This window comes from Habropoda laboriosa, unplaced genomic scaffold (genome assembly GCF_001263275.1).
Source record: "Habropoda laboriosa isolate 0110345459 unplaced genomic scaffold, ASM126327v1 scaffold300, whole genome shotgun sequence".
Classification (NCBI taxonomy): domain Eukaryota; kingdom Metazoa; phylum Arthropoda; class Insecta; order Hymenoptera; family Apidae; genus Habropoda; species Habropoda laboriosa.
In genome coordinates, this window is record NW_017100458.1 from 37,299 (window position 1) to 60,099 (window position 22,801).

General features: G+C 41.9%; 1 protein-coding gene across 1 annotated transcript in view; it reads right to left on the reverse strand.

Moving 5' to 3' along the window:
- LOC108575972 (golgin subfamily B member 1) overlaps positions 1-22,801 on the reverse strand; it is a 100,418-nt gene that overhangs the window by 22,227 nt on the left and 55,390 nt on the right. Inside the window, exons 5-8 of the mRNA XM_017938910.1 lie at positions 14,488-14,676; positions 11,981-12,320; positions 11,292-11,902; positions 906-1,073 (exon numbers count right to left, since the gene is read on the reverse strand). Of these exons, the coding sequence (XP_017794399.1) occupies positions 906-1,073; positions 11,292-11,902; positions 11,981-12,320; positions 14,488-14,676 (1,308 nt within the window). The remainder of the gene's footprint in view (positions 1-905; positions 1,074-11,291; positions 11,903-11,980; positions 12,321-14,487; positions 14,677-22,801) is intronic.

The window sequence follows — 22,801 nt, forward strand, 5'->3', positions numbered from 1 at the left end:
AATTGCTTTATTATTTAAAAAATATATATATATTTGATGAATTTTCAAAATTGTCTGCATTTTAATATTCCTGCGTTTATAAATTTTTTCTACATATTTGGATTTGTAACATGCAAATTTCGTTCAATTTCAAACAAGTGGTTAAAAAATATGATACTATAAAGCAATATTTTTCATTTTTATTCGCACTTTAATTCAGAACCCTGCTACAAACAGTTATTGATTTTTGCAAATTGCACGCGGCTCCCTGTTATAAGTTATGCATACTAGAATTGTTAATTAACCCTTTAAGGGCCTTTCGCTTAAAAAATGATGAATTTTGCCATTTATCGCTTTTTACATTTTCGGTTACATTTAACCTTCGAAAATATAGGTATACCTGCAAGATTTCTCGGAAACTATCCAACGGATATTTCTGAAATTTTCTACACATCTTCAGTACACACATAAAAAGTACATCATTCTAAAATTCCAAAAGTTACTATTTTTTAAAAGCTCCAGAGGTAACGATTTTTGGGCAAAAGCACGAAGCACGACTTTGACGTGCCACCATTTTGTTATTCTTCGGTATTTTTCAACCGTAGTGGATGATGTTCGACATCAACTATTACACAATCGATCCCTCACGGCATTTTTGTTTCAAATGTGCCAAAGCCGAGAAATTTTGTACACTGAAAAACCATTTTCCCCAGGCAAGCGTTACTTCCGGTACACGTCACACAAAAGCTGTACTGTATTTTACAACCAAAAAAATTAAACGCACAGTGCAAGATGCGAATAATAATCGCTGCAAGTTTCATTTCAATATCTCCGACAGTTTTTCTTGCAAAAATTTTCCCAAAAACAGCTACTTTTCGACTGTTTAAAAGCGAAAGGCCCTTTAATTTTTAGAAGAAGAGACTTACGTCAGCCTGCAGCATGTTGTAGTGTTCCTCCTTGGCGCAGAGCGACTCCTTCAACACGGTGATGTGCCGCTGATAATCCTGGTGCTGCTCCTCGAGTGTCTTCATCTTCGCGGACATCGCGAGCAGCTCCTGGTCCCTGCGTTGCACCTCAGTCCGTAGCTCGTCCAGCTGCGAAAAGAGTCGTCGTCCACGAGAGGATCAGTCCGTGAGCTCCTCTATAGGTTGCTGAACGACGAAACAACGAGCGACGGAGGCGCCTGGTTCTCTGTCGTCTCTCCGTCGTTGACCGAGTACGACCACGATCTCCAGCCAACTTCCTCTTTCCATTCGAACCGGTACACAATTCGGAGGTAAATCGGCTGTGAAACGGGTCAGCCGTTTCACCTTCCGTTCCATTCCGCCAACTTTTCCATTCGCTCTAATCGCTTTGCCAAAATTGTTCGTCCAGACTGGCCAGGTTATTGGTCCGACTGGGCTTCGATTGTTTCAATCTCCATACGATTTCCTCCGAATTTCTACACTTTGCATCGTCCGATTTATCATCTTTTGTTAATTCGACCTGCGTTACGAGAAGTAGAACGTTTCATTTGTCGAACGGAAAAACCGCACGTTTGTCCTCGCCGTCACGAAAAGTATCACGTTTCGTTTTTCGTCGCGAACTGTAGCACATTTGAATGGTTGGCTATAAAAAAAGGATGTATACGGATAAGATTTGATTTTTTTTGGATCATGTAAGTCAGACATGATCGAATCTGATCTAATTAGAATTTTGTTCTGATTTGGTCGTAATATACAGTATTCCCCGCTTAATTGACGCGTCGCGACAGTTATCGAGGGAGACAGGTGTTCTGGGAATTACCGACTGTTTTCTCTCCTCGGTTCGTTCGCTTCTTGGGTGCATCGGAGACGAGAGTGAGAAACATTTTCATATTTTTTCGTTTTAACGATTAGATGTAGTCGTTATTTATTAACACTAACCGTACCGACACTTATCCGGGCAAATGACCGGTTACGAAATAATCATCTTTCTTCCGAAAGGAATGCAGGCGATTGTCAATTTAATATAGGAAACAGCCTTTAGATAATAAAAAAAGAAAAATTACATATTTTTATTTTTAACACTAACCGTACCATGGCCCGGTCAAATGACCGGTTTTAAAATTTCAATTTAAAACCATGCACCTGTTTTTCCTCTGTATTTCCTTAAAAATAAAACTATGTAATTTATCTAAAGGCTGTTTCCTATATTAAATTGACAATCACCTGCATTCCTTTCGGAAGAAATATGATTATTTCACTGATCACACGCCGAAACGTGATGGTTTCCGCCGCAAAATCCCACATGTGCTATTCTTCGTCGCGAAACAGTACAATATATCAGTTTTCATGGTGGAAGAGCAAACGTGCTAATATCCTTACAGATGAAACGATGAAATGTGCTTCTCTACGTGGCAAACTGACACGTGCTGTTCCCCGTAAGATACATGAAACGTGCTACTTTTCGCAGCGCGCGTTGAATTTTCACCGTGCGAATTCATACTGAATTTTTCTCACGAATGCAAAGTCAAAGAGGATGAAAGTAGAACTGACGTGGCGCTCATCCTGTATTTTTCATATTTTCTTCTTTTTTTCAACGGAGGAACATTAATAGTAACAATAAGAATAGTGGTAATAAATAGTCTGGCGAGGCGTTGTCGTACTCGGCCAGGGCCTCGTCATACTGAGCATGCAGCGATATCGAAACCAACGATACAAAGTTACAAACAAAGTGTATCCTGCGTGTATACGAGAGATATATACTTTATACGTGTCGTAACGAATGTCGTGGGGAGAGACGTGATTGAGAGAGAATATATAGAGAGAGATTTAAGGATGATAATTTGCGGATTGGACAATTGGAGAATCGAGACTGGAACGTATTATGTATATTGTGTCTCTCTCTTTATTTTCGTGTACGTACCTACTACGCTCGTCTGATCTACTCTGGTGTCGGCAGGCCGCGTGAGGATCCTTTGGCGAGGAGACGCTCCTCGCCGCGGGATCGCAAGCAGAATCAACACAGCTAAATGTTTTCTAACTAATCAACTAGCAGAGTACGCAGTGTGGAGGAGATATCACTGTTTCCGATCTGGTTGCGTCGAGACCTTTAATCGAGGTAAAAGAAAAAAAGACACTCTTTTCCCTCGAATACTTGAAAAAACCAAAAAAAAAAAAAAAGGAGAAACGAAGAATTTGTCAAGCGTCGTTAAAGCTTTTCTATAAAAATCAACAAACAAATCTGTACTCTCTGTAAAAATTGACTTGCTGCTCTTCCTAAAAGTTTCTTTTCTAGAAATATACAACGAACTCTATCACCTCATGCAGCTATGTTGTGAACCTTATTATTTCCTAGAAAAAAAAAGTTCCACGAAGATGAATGTATCTAACAAGATCGTCGAAACGTTCAATTTGAAATTACTTCGATCAGAGGTTACTCTTCCAAACCAGACGACGTGTTCATGTATATATCTCAGCTCAAAGACAAAGCACCGGGGATCGTCGATTTGATCAAGACCCATCGATACAATTAACGAGAGAAATTCATCGATGGATCATGATCGATCGTCGATCCCCCCTCTCTCCAGCGTTCTATAGTATCGTGCCAAGTGGTGGAGAAAAAAAAAAAAAACAACAGGTCTACGGTTAGAGGTGACGGCCTCGATCGGCGTCACATCGTCTCGGGTTCCTCGGTGTCTCTTGTATTACACAACGGCCGCGGGCCGCTATAGGCGACGCAAGATCATCTACATTTTTTTGTGAAGTCACTCTATCTACGATCGTCGTTTTCGGCTGCACACACACGCACGTATGTACGCACGGGGAAAAGCCTCGGATAATGAGTCATTTCCCCGCCTCGTCTCGTCACGTCTCGTCGTCGCGTGGAACGACGACGCGGATCGTTTACGTGAACCATTTGCGGACAGTCTGATCAACGACTCACACCAGAGAAAGGGACAGAGAGAGAGACAGAGAGAGAGAGAGAGAGAGAGAGAGAGAAAGAAAGAGACAGAAATAAAGAGAGAGACAGAAAGAGAGAAAGAAAGGGGCAGTCCCGGGGCGGCTTGTCTGTCCCTGAACAAATTCGAACTGTTCTCACTTTTAAACTCCGTTCATTAAGCGAAATTACAATGGAGAATTTTTCAAATCCTCCTCTACGATGCGTTTAACAGCCTAAAGAACAGAATTGACGAAGTGAAAAAGTTCCAAGTCGAAACGCGTTATTTTCCTATTACTAAATGAAACTCGCGATAGTCACTTGAAGGAGTTGAAACGAACACGATTTCCTTCGGAAAGAAATTTTTCAAATTATAACACAGGAAGTATGATTGGCAAATTACCGGTGGATAAAAGCTGAAACTCGAAAGATCCACAGAGAGAAAACTCGGTGGGTGGCGTTCTATTTGCGGAAAAATCTCCGAGGGGCGGATTAAGATAAACCGGAAGTCATTCGATGTCAATCAGGAAACTAATTTCCAAGTCAGCGAGAGGATAGCCTGGGAAACGTAGTTACGCAAAATTATCGTGAAATTCCAACTGGAATTTGCCGAGCACTCGGCCGTGTTATAAAAAAGTTTCGAGTCGTCCGGAAACTTACTGGCCACCCCGGACAGAGATAGGCAGGCAGTTAGACAGAAATAGACAGAACAGAAGAAAAAAAAGAGAGAGAGATAGACAGATAGAGAGAGAGAGAGAGTGTGTGTGTGTATGTGTGTGTATGTGTGTAAGAGAAAGTGTTACTACGGAACATCGAAACACTCCGTTACATAATACGGTAATCACGTAGATGGAAACGAAGGATAGGTGGTGGCTTGGAAGTGCTTCTTTGTCGGGTGAAGAATATCCTTACCTCCTCAGAAAGCTAGAATATTGGGGCACCACATTTAATAATGCTTCGCTGACCACGAAGGCCTCCCAACTCCGCCTTCCTCTTCCACTCCTCCTCCTCCTCCTCCTTCTCTTCTTCTTCAACCCTTTCGCTACGTAATTCATCAAATCTCTCTCGTTCTCGTTCCTCCGGAAAAAAATTTGATTCTTAAAAAACTGTTGAGAAGAATTTCCTTGCAGTTTCGAAAGTGAAGTTAACGGAGTTTTCTGATTGTGATTAATCGTATCGAAAGGGTTGCGTATTAAAGAAACATCAGCGCAACGAGCGCACACGTTTCATTGTTACACGGCGATTTCATTTAATTTTTGATCGTTCAATCAACAGGGAAGAAAGTTTCCGCTCATCATGCTGGAACGTGATCAGCTTTCGACATTCGTCGAATCGTTTCCGCGGCTCCGTATGCCGGGCACGTAGGAATTTATACGCGGCCCCCGTCGTTAAACGCTGCACAACATTATTAACGACCGTGGCCCGCGATTTATCGAAGGGAGGTGGCTCGTTACTTCGTTCAATCGACGGAGAGAGGAGAAGAAAAAGGTGTCGAACGAGTTCAGCGGAATTGGGGACCGCCATCCGTTGCTGACTTATCGCTAACTTAGCTCTAGCTTAAGTGTTAATGGTGTACCCTTATGATTATGGCGGATGGCGAAGGGTGACGCTCCATTTGCCTGTGAACTTCGTTACACGTTATCAAAAGAAAATATCTGAACTCGTTGCAAAAATTATTCTACTACTTTTTTTCCACATCTGTCGACATTTTCGAAATTTTGTGTGATTTTAAATAACTGCTTTTTCGCGTCACTCCTCTTCGTCACAAGCGAACTAGAAGCAAATTTCGAAAGTTTAAAACGCGAACGCCAATTTTTACAGCGGCAAAGGTAATCCTCGAGTTAAAAAGTTAACCCCTTACCTTGTAACGTTAAATCACATACTCGTGACAGAATTTGTGCAATGACAATTTATACGAATTAACGATCGTTGGACATTTTCACCGATGGAATCTTGAAGAAAATTTGTAAAGCAAGGGGTTAACACAGAGGTCCGGCTATCAACGATACAGAGGAAGTTTTAGAAAGCTCGACAGACAAATCGAACGACCCTTCGTGCTCGTCTCCACGTGCCGTGGAGACCGTGATTGCGATGGTGATCCATGGAGAATGGGCGTTTTACTATTACCTGATCGTGTATTGATCAACGAGACGACTGGTTAGATGATGAGAGATGCATCGAGGAGCAACGATACGTTGTCTGCGTGCATGCAGCATGCATCAGGGTTAAAAAACAGGACCGCTTCGAGAACTCGCATGCGCTTCTAACGATGGTTCAGGATACGAGTCGTGACGCGAGATTGACACGTGAAGCGTGATCAGACACGAACAAACACGAACAAACGCAATTTTTATTATGGAATCGATTCGATTCGATGAGTCTGCGCCTTTGAAAGATGGCATGTGAAGTTTAGCCAGCGGTTCCTGGTCTCTCAGTAGACTCCTTGTTATCTTTCAATGTCGAACGTCGTATTGGAACTCCTCCACTTCCGGTGGAAAACGACAAACAGCCAATTCAATGGTTCATTACACCGTTCTATTTCTTCCTTGATTTCTCTTCTCTTTTTTTTTTAAACATCGTGTACAAAATATAGCGATTTTGGTTCTTTCAAAATTCCTGTGAAGATATCAAGGAATCCCATTGGAGATTGAAATATCTGCATGATTCTAATAATGGTTGCTGAAAAATGTCCTACTTATTACCAATCCGACAGTGTAAGCTTCGTTCTCGTGTCGCCGGACGTTCGATGAAATAATCGTTGAAAAGCTGTGGAAGACTCGAAGTAGAAGGGAAAGAAATTTAAAGATTTGAAAAATCAAAATTTCTATAGAAATTTTTCCACTTCGAGTCTTCAGCTTTTCGCGTTCCAAGTGACAGAAAGGAAGCTTGCACTTTCACAAGAAGAAACGTACCTAAGATTGACGGGTTGTTAAGTGTGATATAATCGGTACTCTACTTTGCCCTACTCTCCGACGCATGCATCATGCCTGAACGCTAGCTGCATTCGAATTCTACGCGACGAGAGAATGGCGGACGGCAATCAACATAATGTGATGATGTTTAGTTTCTCATGTAAAATGATATCCTCGACGCAATAAGTCCCCAGAATAGCAATGATACCGATACGCGTGAATCCTAAATCGATCGATTGTGTCTAACGATGAACAAAAAATGATCGATCCTGATTGACTAATGATCCCTTCGAGTATTCGAGAAAAACTGGCAATGAAACGAATCGACGAGATGAAATGAACGAATTATATACGTAAGGGCTATCGTGAATATCTATCTACGATGAATCGATGAAAGGAAACAAACGATGTCTGTTCAGTGTGATGGCTGCGAGGAAACAAGTGAAACAAGTCAATGGTACAGGTGACGGACGGACACATCGTTGATAATTCTACTGGCTACTAGAGAAGTGCAAAGGAATTTCGAGACTCGGGGTCGAGTGCAGACTGCAGATTGCTCGATGATCCTCTGGGACGGTTTTTATGAGACGATTCTTGACCACGAGTGAATCGATTTTTATTGTGTTTGATGAGTGCGTGATGGCGAGCTAACGATGATTCGTCGATATATATATATGACTGATGAAAGGGGGGTTCGGTGGATGATGAATTTTTCACAAAGTGGACGAAATCATAATTCGAAAAGATGTAAAGGAGAGGGGATCGAAGTTGGATCAGAGAACGATTGAACAGAGTCAAATTCTTTCTTTCTCTCTGGTTATATATATATATTGTTATTCCACATTGTCAGCGCGACTTCGAGGCCTCCTCGTCGTCGCTGACATGCACTCCTCACGTGTCCAAAATGAACAACTCTCTGTCTGAATCGAGGAAATCTTAAGTGACAGGTTGCCTCGAAGGTGCATAGGATCGTGTAACATTTTTTTCCTTTCATCTTCGTGTTTCTTTATTCGGAACGTAATAGTTTTTCGGTAGATAAAAGGATCAGAGGAGCGGGAGAAGGAATTACGTGGGAAGGATGAAAAAGGGTTCAAAGAAACTATACACACGTTCGAACCTATCGAGAATTCGTTCGATCATTCGCTGTGACGTGTCTCTTCTTTGTCTCTCCAAGATTCGGGTATTTTTTTTTGTTTTTTCAGTCGTCCATGCGAAGCACCCTCGGTGGCCTCGAGAGGCTGTCAACGTCTCAAGGAGGATCGTTTCACGGGTTACAGAGAGAGAATCGACAGGGTGTCATACAGAATTATTCATCCAATTTCTTATTACTCCTTACTTTTATTATCGTTCTCTTTTTTTCTTTTATGTGTATATATATATATATATGTATATGTATATACGTATAATATATATCTATCGTTCTCGATTATCGAGAGTTCCAATTATTGACGACGTAAAGCGTTCTCTTTTCGTCTACGAAGAGGATCGGTGGAACGCAATGTGCGTGTGGGTGTGTGTGTGAACAACACACTGTTAGGCTCAAAAATGTGGACCTTGCGAGCGTAGAGTCGACCAGAGATCGTGAAACATCGTCGAGACGGAGAGATGTCCTTTGAGGCGTCGATTTCCGGTCCAATCCTCGACGGAGGAGACAGCAAGAGGGGAGGAAAAAGGATCATCCCTGCCTAGAGCCAGCTCGACCACTCCGAAGCGCCTGGTGCAGCCTATTGGGGGGGGACCATTTTCCAGCTTGCATCTCGCTATAGATCGTCGTTGGGACGCGTTTCGTACCGTTTTCGTGTCTCTTACTCCTAGATTTAGAGTAGAAAAATAAAGATTGTGCTGGAAGCGACGAGGAGACTCGCGCCTCTGAGCGATCGTGAAGAGAAAACGACGTGCACGAATGAGATATCACGTGTGTTGTTCTCCGTTTGTCGATTATTATCGTCGATGAGCCCACACGTGGCATTCTGAACACCGATAGCTCCGAGGATCATCGCGTGAATCGGGCGGACGAGGGGGCGGGTTAGGGCGAACTAGAACGGTCTCAGCTACGAAAATATAACTGTTAGAAACTTCTGCTCGCGTGTCTTGCTCTTCATCGTCCACGCACGCACTGTACACGCACGCTTTCGTTCTCTTTTCTTTTCTTTTTTTCTTTCACCTGTGTATCGCCGTTATACCACACGCGTGTGGTGGGCATCGTTCACCACGAATTTGGGTTACGTTTCGCGTGTATTCCCGCGAAATTCCGGCCTGGTTTTGGCCACGAGATTCTCTGGGTCGATTTTGATGGAAAAGATTCTGGGAGAGCATTCGATTCTCAGCTGGAAGATCTTGTGGAAAAGAGAGATAGAAAGAGAACGAGAGAGAGAGAGAGAGAGAGAGAGAGAGAGAGAATATGTTGTCTAAGATCTTAAATTTTAATCGAGGCTAGATGTATACTTTCAAGTGGTTTTCGACTACTTTAGAAATGTACTATAGGAACAAACATGGTGCATCGTTTTTTTTTTTTTTTGTACTTTCACTACGAATTCGAAAATCTTTTTTCAAACATCAATTTGCGTATCTAAATATATATATGTGTGTAATTTTTCTCTCAGAAAAATAGCGATATTTTCTCTTCTTCTTTGGCGATTTATTCGAAAAATCGTCCACCTGAGAATCAAGCTGAAATCTTTTCCCCAAAACGAGCAGAACCAGCATGGCGTTTCATGAGTATACACCCTTCTAAACAGAATCGAAACAACGTGTCTCCTATGAAGACGTGTCTTCTAATTCAACAAGGGGGGAGGGACACTGTACAACGCCTAATTATCCACAAATTCAACAACAACGTATAATCAAAACCTCTAAGGCCTAGACATTAGGTACGCACAGTTGCTCTCGGGCTCTACACGTAGAAGCTACCGAATTGTGACTTTCTCGTGTGACTTTCTCTCGATAGAACTACCCCGAAACCCATCTCGACAATTTCGCCACGATTCCACCACTTTTCCTCCGTATTTTCTAATTTTCTTCACGAGGGAGGCGGAACGAACACGGTTTCGAATCGAGAAAATCAGTCGAAGATCGGGTTTCTTCTTCTCAGTAAAACCTACGACATCTTAAACAGGTACAATCACGAGTCAAAAAATAGAGAACTCTGCTGTTCGTTAAGAAACGGGGCGTCGGGAGGTAAAGAAAACAGGTACGCTATAATGTGTCGCTGATTGACGCGTGTACACGCGTGTACGTACAAGTCCTGAGAGAAGTAAAATTTGTATGGCGTATGGTGGCAAAATAGTTGAGGACGCTCGGGAACGTTCGTTCTTCTTGCTTTTGGATAGAAAAACCTTGTCGCCTGTCAAAAAAACACGGCTGTGAATAAAAAATCGGGAAACGTTAAGCGTATCGTGTATGTGTGTGTACATTTGTGTTCCGGGCTGTGTGCATATCGGTAGCCATTTAATTCAGAGAAGAGTGAAATGCTGTTCCGAATGAAAATTCTCCCATGGGAAAAAGAAATGCTTTTTTCTATTTAATTCTCACGGACTCGTATACACGAGTGTACACGCATCAACGCGGCGTACCGAGAAGACATAGACGAAAGGAATCGAAAGATCCGCGGGACGTTTCGACCTGTGAACGATTCGACTGACGGCTACGTCACGCAGCTTCCTGTCAAATATACTCTTCTTCTTTGTTTTTTTTTTTTCTCTTCCTTTCCTCTCTACTAGGTATAGAGACACTTACACATACACACGCACGCATGCACGCTCATACATACAGGCATCTTCACCCTTCACCCATACTATTCCCATCATGCTTACTTCCATTCACTCGAACACATTTCACTAAAAGCATCGACACTTGAAGATCCTTCAGTGTCTCGAATATTTCCGGTTCTACGCACGAACACATTAATATCTCCTGGCTCAGTGTCGGCTTCTTCGTAACGAGCATCGCGCACCCGTTGACTCGAAGAGGGGTTGCGTTTTATAGAAACAGACGCTGCTCAGTCTCTGCTTTCTCTCGATGATGATTATTACTTTTTGATTGAAAAAACGAGACGCAAGGTAGTAGAGTAGTAGTAGTAGTAGTAGTAGTAGTAGTAGTAGTAGTAGTAGTAGTAGTAGTAGTAGTAGTAGTAGTAGTAGTAGTAGTAGTAGTAGTAGTAGTAGTAGTAGTAGTAGTCCTGACTTTTCGGGGTACAGCCACAAAGGGTACTCACGCGGAGAGGAACCTGCGGCGTGCAAGGTATGTATATTATATAATTCGGCGTGACGCAACAGAGGAGCAGAGAAGTAGAGATCCCATGATTATTACGGAAGATTATAAAGAATTGATAACACAGCGCAGTGTGGTTAGAGCATTTTTTTTTTGGATTCTCATCGATCGATACTTTATATTTATAACACACCCAGCAGTAGTGTAGCGCAGTCGACCATATTTTTTTTAGTTATTTCCCTAGACGGCGTCGTTCTTTTCGATGCGCACGTTGTTGATGAAGAAACTTACTTGCCGTTTGAAGTTCATGTCGTGCTTGTTGAAGGTGTGCGCGTGCAGCGCCAGTGCGCCCTGCGCCGCAGGCTCAATTTGTTTCAAGTGTTGCTGGATTTGATGTTGATGCTGCAACTGTAGCTGATGCTGATGATGCTGATGAAGATGATGTTGTGGTAGTGGTGGTGGTGGATGATGATGAGGAGGATGATGATGATGTAGTAGCTGATGATGTAGATGATGATCGGTGTAACGATCGGTATAGGGATTGACCACGCCGGTGGTAGCGCCCGACGAGATGCCGGCCAGGCACGAGGAACCGCCCCCACCGCCTGCGCCCCCGCTCGTGATCCCACCTGTCGAACCGGCAAGTAATGAACTGGTTAATGCCGTGGACGACGTGTGGCCATACGGTACCAGCGAGGTCATCACGGACGGTCCCCTGGCCAAAGCCAACGTGCCGGGCTGCTGCGAACCACCCATGGCCGTCACCAATCCCTGTTGTTGTCGCGTTTGCGACTCGATACTTCCTACGGCAACCTTATTTTGTTGTTGTTGTTGTTGTTGTTGCAGCGTCTGTTGTTGTTGCTGTTGTTGAGCCATTGCTGTTCCTACTCCTCCTCCTCCACCTACTACTCCTCCTCCTCCACCTCCTGCTTCCAACTGTATGCTACTACCGCCAATGGTATTAGTGGTTGTGGTACAACTAGGTATGGCGGTTGCTTTCAACAACTGCTCCCTCAATCTACCACCGCATTCCTTAATACGTTGTAACTCAGCCTCAAGTAACGAGACCTCCTTCTCCAGGGTTTGTATGCGCGCGTCTTTTGTCTCCAAGATGGCCGTCAGGGTGGTGCTACCGGGCACGCCACCTGGAACCGCCACGCTACCTCCAAGGACAGTACCTCCTGCACCTGATACGCTACCTAGCCCGAGAACAGCAGCACTTCCGCCGGCAACGGCCGCTCCGGATGACGCGGTCGAGGCATACGACAGCTCCAGCTGCGTCTGCAGGCTCTTCAGGCTCTCGTTCGTGGCTTTGAGCTCCTTTACAACACAACAAGCAATAGGGGCATACGGTTACACTCGTCGATCGTGTTTCCCAACGTCCGTATTTTTATTTATTTTTTTTTTAATTATTTTTTTCGTGTGTTTCTCTCTATAGAGGTTTTTTTTTATATATATATAGCGAGCGTGCGAGGGAATTTTTTTTCTTTTTTTTTTTTTTTTTGAGAAACTTCTACGGTTTTTTTTTTATTATATATTTTTCTTGGTGTGATGTATATACGGTGGTGGTTTTTTCGGTTGAAGAGATGTGGTGGTGGTAGTGGTTTATTTCTACGGTAGTCGGGTGCGGCCTTCGCTAACGCACGAAATCTGTCCCGTGGATGAAGAATTTGTATATCTTTCGAGGGGTTGAGAAAAAGTCATCCACTGCATTTTGCTTTCGAGGGTTGAAATACTGAGTTTTTTTTGGTTGAAAACTACCGTAATACTTTTTTTTTCTACTAACCACTGTTGACTTAGATCATTAAAATTCAAATTTAGCTAGAAGAGAAAATTGGGGGGCACCCATCCCTTTTATTGTACCTGAGACTTTGAAAATCGAAAGAGGAGGACTCTGACCAATGTAGCCAACGATATTTAGAAGTTTTCACTTCACTATTTTTGTACTTATATAGATATAATATAACAGAGGATTATTTAAACAGTTAAATCGTTAAGTTTCATTTTGAATATCTAAAATTTGATTCTATCACCGTATACAGTGGATGGACGCAAAATTGGAATTTTCGTAGGTGTTTTCGCTTCCACACGGGACAGTCTCGAGGAAGCGGAAGTGGCACCGGCAGCGTCCCGGTTGACGAAAGAAAAGCGACGTTCCGCCGAGCTTCCTTCTTCCTTCGAACACATCCAGCCGATCATTTCGCGCTCCTCCGAATGACCATGGGGGGCCGTGATCATTTTTTTTTTCCCGTGGCATAGTATATTCTTTAATTTCATCGACAACGATGTACAGAACTTGCTGCTGTCTCTTTTGTTCCACCGATCACCGATGGACATCCACGATCGTCACAAGGACCACAGAGCGTTCTAATGAATCAATCTTTCGACTATTTTTTCATCGATCTCTCGCGGACGCCGCGAACGCAAGGTCACTCTAATTCGATTAATTTGTCCAATGTTTCTTACTTTTTTATTTTTTTTTTTTTGGTTTTTGTTCAATTCTTCGAGCCTTCGATCTTTCGATTGGATGCGATTAGAATTTCAAATACGTTGTTCTCCACAAAAACGACAGAACGATCCTCTTGCGGACGCCGGGCGCCGCCGCAGTTCTTTCGCCCACCGCGACGTACGGCCGACATCGTTGTCCATATTTCTGCGCGCGGCGTTTCGACGATTCATTCTCTTTCTCACTTCGTTCGTTATATTGCCTCCTATCTCCTCTCTCCTGTTCTCATCGAGCTTGCTTCGAAATTATCCGAGCCGTCCAAAACGTACACGCGATAATCATTAAGATAACAACTAAGAAAAAAAAGGCAATTGGACGATTTCCTCGTTTATATGTGTGCCGGATTAACACGATCGAAACATCGAAATCTATCACACGAGGTCTCTGTAGAGGAGGATTATACTCGAAACGCGGCCACGTCGCATGGACAAGATGAATGAGAGTTAATGCGTATCCACGACTCGATAGATGACACGCTCGATGAGATGAAGATGACGTGAACCAGGCGATCTCTCTGAATCGAATAGTCGAGCGGTGATACGTGCTGAGGAGGACTCGCGATGTTTGCTCGATGATGACGTGAGCGGTGGTCAGAGTGATTAGAGTGATTCGTGGATACGCATTTCGGCGAGTGTGTGTGGCTAGATGTACGATGATCCTTGGTATGGTCGCAAACAGAGATACGAAATAATAATAATTTTCTATCAATTTTTCTGCGATATTTCAAATTCTTTTAACAATTTTACGCACTTCATAAACTGCAACGTATACTTACGAAATTTGTGAATAATTCATCGAGAAATACAAGGTTATTTCTTATTTTACGATTTCTAAAGGAGTCCACATTAAATTTCTGGATAATTCGCAGAGAAGTAATGGCCATGAAATAGTGGCTGTATAATATATTTGGGCTGTTTGCGACCAGCCTAAGTGGACAAAACACAAGAGGTATAAACGGTAGAGGATAAGACAGTAGATTACGCGAGGAGAACGACGTCGTATTATCGCATGTCGCATCAGGTCGGTGCCAAACAGTCGCAAAGTCCTTCCTTGGGCCTGGGATCGGCTCGCCTTGACGCGACTTGACGACTTTCGGACCGTCCCGCTGCTCGTGCATCGATTACGACGATTGGCCATGATAGTGGTAAGTCGTGATGGGCAAGAACGTGTCTGAGACGTACAAGAACGAGAGAAGAGAGTATATAATATATTTAAACTGGGTGGTAAAGTTAAATAAACATTCACAGGTGAATAGTGACAGTGGAGATATATATGTATATATTTATATACAGGGTGTTTCGTTTGTAACGAACGTCGAAATTATTTCTACCGTTGTTGAGAATAGGAAGAAATAGCTTACAGGTGAGGAAGTTCGGTAGCCTGAAAATTCGAACAAAATTTGAAACTTTACAGAAATGTAGTTCAAGTGACGATAACTATGAAACCATGTTTTGTTTCGACAATGAAACGAGTTTGAATATTTGCGAAACCGTACAAGATGTGGAAGAACAGCGAAATTTAAAGTTGTGTGCTTTTTGATGTCCTACATTTTCGTGGCAAAGAATTTTCGAAAAACATTTTTTTTTTAAGCTAGCCCCACTACTTTTAATTGTTTGAAAAACGCGTCGATGAATAATAAGTTTACCTCCACCACCTTTAATTTTTCGAAAATTTTTCACCACCACAATGCGGGACATAAAAAATCACACAACCCTGAATTTAACTTTTTTCCATATCTTGCACGGTGTCGTAAATATTCACGATAATATGAAAACTCGCAATTTTTTTGAGGACGTGTTTCCATTCGTGGGACTGTTTCATTACCGAAACAAACAATATTTTCACAATTACCGTCACTTGAACTACTTTTCTGCAAAGTTTCGAATTTTCACGTTCTGGAATTTCCCTTGTACAGATATGGTTGATTTAAGAACGTGCATCTGACGATGACAATAATTGTCCCTCCAAGGTCATCTACATTTTTTTCCTTACTTTTTAAAATAATTAAAACAGACGTTAACGTGTAAAAGAATGTCCATGATCTGGGGAGAACTTTTCTTTTATCATCACTAGATGCACGTTTTGAAATTATGCAAACTCCACTTTTACGCATTTTTCCTTTCTTTCAACAGCAGCAGACATAATTTCGATATTCGTTACAAACGAGACATCTTGCATACGATCGTTGACAAAAAATCAACGATAGATCAAAATTATAGAGACAAAGTGTATGTATATGTATATATATATAATATATCGTATTAAGAACGAACTAAAGAATGTACAAGAGAAAAACAAACTTGGTGCACTGTTGGTTTTTAAATATGGTGTCGTTGTAAGGAGGACAAACATTCAAACGTTAATCGTTTCAAAATGTACATATACAGAGAAGAGAGTTTTAGCCATTCATACGCGTGTGTGTATGTGTGGGTGTACATACACGAGATGAGTTACTCGACGGTAGAGTGTGAAGTATTTTGTGAAATATTCCATCCACTTTGAACGGTGTCGAAGCGAATCTTACCAAATAATTTCTCTTTCATTCTCTCTAAAAGATCGTGATTTTTCAGCGAAAGAAAATTCTTCGTATTTGAGAAATATTGTTACATTGTAATTAGTTGATTTTCTCAAGTTTCACTGGATACCATTCGAGGAGGAAATATATTACAAAATGTTCAAAGTTCTACCTATGATTCCTCTCAACCGGTGTACACGTGACGTGAATAACGAATAATTGCACACATTAAAGAAAATGATCGTATGAAAATGTTTCTCTTACGGGACGAATCAAAAGTCGCGCATCACCTCACGCTGTCCCCTGTCCTCCAGATCTTCAGATCATCAAAATCGAGCCAAGTGCCGTTCGGAATAAATCGTTTCGCTCCATTCGACGCTTTCAATGCGACGATTTTCACCTCTCTCTCGTCTGACATTTATTCAATCGTTTCTAAATTTTCGAGAAATGAACGTGTCATTTGCACAAAGCATCCAAAATTTGTAAATATCGAAATTTAACACTTATCAATGATTGACAGAAAACAGAAAATGTTCAATTTTTGGATGCTCCCAGCAAAGACACTTGATCCATCAATGACTCAGATGATTCAGTAACACAAACAATCTCTGACTCGTCTTGACAATGTGTGCGTTCACGTTGAAAGCGTGTGCGAATGTGTTCGAAGCGTACGAAATTTTCCTAAGTGAATTTTCTCGTTGATTCGTTTAGCCATACGGCGTGCGGCTATATTGCGATCGACATAGAGCTGATTATGACACACTAATAGCTTTCCATGCTGCCGTATTTTCCTGTCATTTTCCGCTAATTCCTTCCGCGAGGACAATTTTTATTTTCATCCCGAGTCCTTGTATCTCGTACCAGGAATAACGAAAATAAAAAAAAAAAAATACCCGACAGAAAGCGAATCAAGCAGTTTAATTAAAATTATTTTCAACCGGGGAAACATCCGGATTACCGGCGCTTTAATTATAAATTTCATCCTCTGCATGATAGCTCGCGATGAAATTGCAGAAAACAGGGAATCCGTCACATTTCGAATTTTTTCCGCTTATTTTTTTCAATTCGACGGAACGTTAGAACAGGAAAATAAAGGTGAATAGAGAGACTGAGGTTGAATCCAGGACTAGCGTGACTTTTGACTCGGGCACCGTGGACTGTGTCGCATACATACCGTGGCTTTTCCGAAGGCATGATCTCCAGCAGGGCGTATACACACAGAAGTAACGAGACGCGCATGGAATATATACGTGTACGTCGTTTTTCTATCAAAGGCGTGACATAATGATTCGTGGAGGCTATAGATCTCGCGCGATGGAACCCGTCGAGATTTTTTCTTACCGAGTTTTTCACCGCGACGCGAAGGTAGGCTGAATCTTTCCGATTTTCTCTAACGTTCCTCTCAGTTTCTTTTACTAAACTCTTTTTATTCTCGGTCAGACGCGAAGTTCAGGTTTTCCCCCGTAAAATTATTAAGCGTGTATACCAACCTGATGCGTCTGTAAAAAAAGGCAAAGTTTGGTAATTCATTTCATAGGTAACTGCTAAGTGAAAAGTTTCAATTTCTTTCGTAGAATATAAACGTAACTTTCAGCTTCTTTCTCTAATTTTTGAAAAGTGAAAATGTCACGAAATGGAGCAGTTGTTGCGAATCTTCTGCTCGAACATCGATTGCTGAAAATTCTTTTTGATTTATAAATAAAAATTATTTCGACTTTCTCGATTTCTCAATTATTTACTATTTTAGAAAAGTTTAAAGTTCAAAAGAGGTTTGTCCTCTTCAAACTGCCGCTATTTCTATAATAAGTAGAATTTTTGAAAAGTCCTGAGCTATACTGTAGACAATACATTTTTATTTATAACTCAAAAAGAATTTCTTATTTCAGACGTTCCAATCCTTGTTGGCTTGGCCAGCAATCGACGTTTCAGCAGAAGTTGTTTCCCAATAACTCCTCCATTTTGTAACATTTTTAATTTTTAAGAACTGATGAAAGAAGTTGAAAGTTGCAATTATATCATCTGCAAAAATTGGAGCTTTCCATTTAGTTGGTACCTATGAAAAGAATTTCCAAAATTTACACACTTTTAGACGCCCCTGGGTGACGTACCCTCTTAAACAGCAACATTCGAGGTAATAATTTTTCCCCCTTTCGCGTCATTTCTACTCATTCGACTCGCGGAAGTGAAACATTCAATCCACCGGCAGAAAATTACAGCAATTCTTGGTATAAAAAGGAATCTCTCACCCGCGGCAATTTTTGCATTCGTTTCACCCGTATAGAGGTTAAACACTCTGACCTGTCATCGCAATTTTTTCTAAATAGAATCAAATTAGAATTTCATTTCTGGGGAGGAAATTAAAACAATAATTTCGCTTCTGCGTGGCTTTCCATTTACTTGTTCCACGTGAAACTACGCGCGGATAAAAACGTCAGCCATTTTGAGAACCGAGCTCGCCTCGACCGGATCCTGCCATCGCGCGAAATTCCTGTTCACTGGGCCGACGCAAAGAAACGCAGTTAGCAGAGTTAGCAAAAAAGGAAACATCGACGGTCCGTTCTCGCTTCGTCCGAAACGAATCGATCCCGATTATATATGATGCGCCACTCAATATTTCAGGTTGCGGACTGGAGGTTTGTGGAATTAGTGATAGATTGGATAACGATGATTGGAAAAATGTGTGTTTGTTTTTCTTTTTTCCCCGTCGATTCGTGGCTGAGGTTTGTTTTTAATTCGAGGCTTAAACGTGTGATCAGTGTACCTGGTTCGGTCCTCCAATGTCGTGGGGCCTTGGATCTGAAGGGAACAGGTGTCACGTGCAGTGTCTTCGGCCACTAACTTTCAGAAGGAGACTTTAACGACCGGTTGATTGGTTGGTGGTGATGGTTTCGCGGTGTCGATGACGATGTTGATGATGATTATGACGATATTCACGATTATATAGTATGACGATGATCGTGGTACTATTGTTACTCTTTTTTTTTTGTTTTTCGTTTTTCGTAGTAGTAGTCATGATGGTAGTGGTTGTTGTTGTAGTAGTTGTAGTAATAAGTAGTAGTTCTGTTGTTAAACGGGGGACGTGAGTGACGAAGGGGCGGATGCGGGCGTGAATTTGTCCCCCTTTTATGAACGGGGGAATAAATTGCTAAAAAACTTAGTCTTATCACCTACACATCCAAAGCAGCTCATTCCACGCATTCCAATCGCAGCACATTTTTTTTTTTTGAAATTTCCTTTTTTTTTTTTTTTTTCTATCCTTTCGAAAGTCCTCATCGTCGACGTCTCGTATATACAGTCGTCGTTCGATTCGCAGGGTGCAAAGAGAAAGACAGAATAAGAGAGAAAGAGGCAGACAGAGAGTAAAGAAATTATATATATGTATATATAGAGAGAGAGATTTAAACAGACAGGAGAGAGAGATAGAGATAGAGAGAGAGAGAGAGAGAGAGAGAGAGAGAGAGAGAGATAGACGATCGAGGAACAAAAGGAATAGAGACTCTGTATGTGCTCTTGCAATGTCTCGTTTATTTTTTTTTTCTTTTTTTCGTCCTAGGATTAACTGATTCCTGTCGCATGCTTTGTCAAGGAAATTCTGTTAGCCACGGCTTGACATACTTCATTGGCTTAACTTCGTTTATTTCACTCGAACTTATATACATACATAAAACAGGAACCAAATTGAAAGAAACGAAACGAAAGGAAACGATCCAGTACGTACGTGACGGAAGCCCGTGAGAGACAACTGAAAGAAGCATGCGTCGCTAATAAAAAACACCCTTCGCTATCGTCCATAATATTTTTCCAATGTATTCTCTGTTTTTTCTTTTTTCTTTTCTTTTTTTTTTCGTTTTCGTTATTATTACACGCTGGATATCACGATTAATCTCTCCGTGTATTTTCTGCAAAAGCAAATAATCACTCGGTTAAACGAATCGATCTGAAACGTGGCGCGTAACAAAATCCACGGGAGTTTGGGGGGAGGGGGGTGGGGGTGGAGCGAAAGCAAGCTGAAAAATAAAAACCAGACGGAGAATCTGTTCGATTCTTCGATTTTCACAAACAGTAGTGAACGATCATTACGAGCGGGGAGAATTCGTGGTTGAATTTCCCCTTCAAGGATGTATGAAGTATGTCAGTCATGATCGAAGAGCTGGAAGGGATTATTGATTGATATTCCGAGGGACGAGAGATCAGGGTACACGAAAAGAGGGTGCTACTAAGTCGACGATAGAAGAGAAATATCGGTGACGAGACACAGGCCTTGGTGCTGGTGCATTGTTCGTTTCGATATCTCGCTCTCGAGGTTCGACGCCCAGGTGTGAAAGGGTGCACCGTCGATCGGTGCATCCTTCCGGTGCAAGAAAAAAGAGAGAAAGAAAGAATAAGAAAACAAAGAGGTGGTGATACGATAACGATTTTGTCAAGGTGAAGTTATCTTTTGTTTTTTCCTTTCTTTTTTAGCTCTGTCTGGCTAGAGATTCTTATTGATAAATGACTCTTCTCGATAGTGCTTAGTTAAAACGAGTTCTCTGTCCACTTTCGTGCGAATCCCCCTAAATTTATATATACATATCTGTAAATGCCACTCAAGCCACGTAGACTTCACCTAAATCCTAAGATCTAACGCAGGCACATACACGAAGATGCAGGGAGAGATCGGAGAGTGCTCGGTGACGGATGCGACGTCGTTGCGAATTATTCCCTACTCTTTTCTTTTTTTTTTCTTCTGTGTAAAAAATTTTCGCTCGTTTCTTGCAGAGCTTAGATCTTTTTTTCTTCCGAGTAACTTGTTACTTTGTACACACCGTGTTTTTGCTTGAGTATTCTTGCGCTTATCGCGATGCTTCCTCGTGTGCTACGAGGCATTTCTGACTTTCGAGGAACTATTCTACTTCTCCGCCAAGGATGAATACTAATGGGATATTTTACTAGCCGTTCTTCACTTGTTCTACGGACTTCAGCCGCGAATGTGGGACGCTTTATTAACTTGTTCGTCTTAAGAATACTGTTCCTTCAACGGTCTACCATGTAATCCCTTTTGCTAGCTGTGCAGAATCTTGACTAAGTGTACTAATGCAAACACATTTTCTTTTTTTCTGTTTCTTTTCTTTTGTATATCTTAGAAAATCTACGAAAAATTCCGTCTTTTCTCTGTTAAGATTGTTATTCTAGAGTAATATTCTTCTAAAGGTGTATTCGAAAGTTGCTGGAAAAATGGTTTGTCACGACGACTTCGCATCCGAGATCAGACTACAGACTTGGTCTACAGAGCTACGGACGTGAACGATGTTCCGGGAACGTCTACCAGACTGCTCTAACACACGAAATTTACGTGAGGTATGCGAGAAAATGGTGGCGGCGGTGCTCTGTGGAATGGTAACGATACAAATATTTGCTATGGTGACTGTGCTAGCGATACAGCGACGGTATATAGTACGCTACGAGAATAAGCACTCATGGAAACCGTCCAAAAGCTCAGGTTTAACACGCTCGAATAGAAAGTTCGCATATTTAACTTTTCTCCCTTGTGAAGTACAATAAGAAACGATTTCTCACTGTAGAAATCAAATTCCAAATCCTACCAACGTTATTCCGTTAATATACCAACAAATGGTAAAACACAAAATGGGTATAAATGTTAACAGAGAAACACTATGCCGGTATTTTCTCCGAACCGGAGGCACAGTATTCATTACCATAAAAATTCACGTGAAAATAAAGTTTTCAGAGACAAATCTGCTGTTATACATAAAACGGAAATAATGAATCTCCTCTTTTATTTGTTCAATTTATCAGTGAAGTGAATCGAGCTTTTGGACGTGTTTCGCGTGACAGAACGGAAGAAGGACACGCCACGCAGGCGAGAGAGAGAGAGAGAGAGAGAGAGAGAGAGAGAGAGAGAGAGGAAGTATACGTGTGCGTTGGAGTGCTTGGTGAACGCGAATACACGTGCCTGATAGACATGGGCGATGGTTCGTGTGTTTGTATACTTCTGGAACGTGTGCTGTTCGTGTTTGAACGTGACTCTTTTCGATACCGGAAACGTCGTGTGGTCGAAACGAGGGGGATATATCTAAGGAGACACGCCGGTAAACTCGATGAATTCTTTCGCTCGAACCCTGCGCCGGGTTGTTCATCAAGAAACCGGAATCGACCTCGAAATTCACGATACACGAATGATTTCAGCCGCTTCATCGTAGAAGGGTGACGCGTAACAAACGATTACAGACCGCGTCAGCTTGCACCAAATTCCACATACCGTACCTTGTACGCTTCTCCCTTAGCCGGAAACGTGGCTCCAAGAGACGAGTGTTTCGTGCGGAGTATTCCTGCGATTTGCTCGTCACATCTTCGCGACCGTGTCGATATCGCGAGTTTTGCACGTGGAAGATGGAATTGGTCGCGAAAATGTTCCTGTTTTTTTTTTTTTCACGGGATATCGTGTGCTTAACAAGGAGGGACGCCATTTTGGTATCGTCGAAACTAACGACTCGTCAGTTTTTCATCGAAATTAGTAATTACTTCTATCGAATATCGAGTTACATTCTCTAAAATGTCACAAATCACGGTGGTATTTTTTGCGAACGAACAAATATATATACATTTCGATATCACAAAAATGGCGTCGATCCTTGAAATTTCATATACACAAAATGTAGCGAGAAAAGCGTTTCTCCCTTCTTCGAAGGGAGGGTGATGCTGATCGTTTTCCCTTTCAGCCGGTTCGCGTGATTGCGTGACCACGGTGAATAATAATAATACGCATTTTTGGGGGGGTTT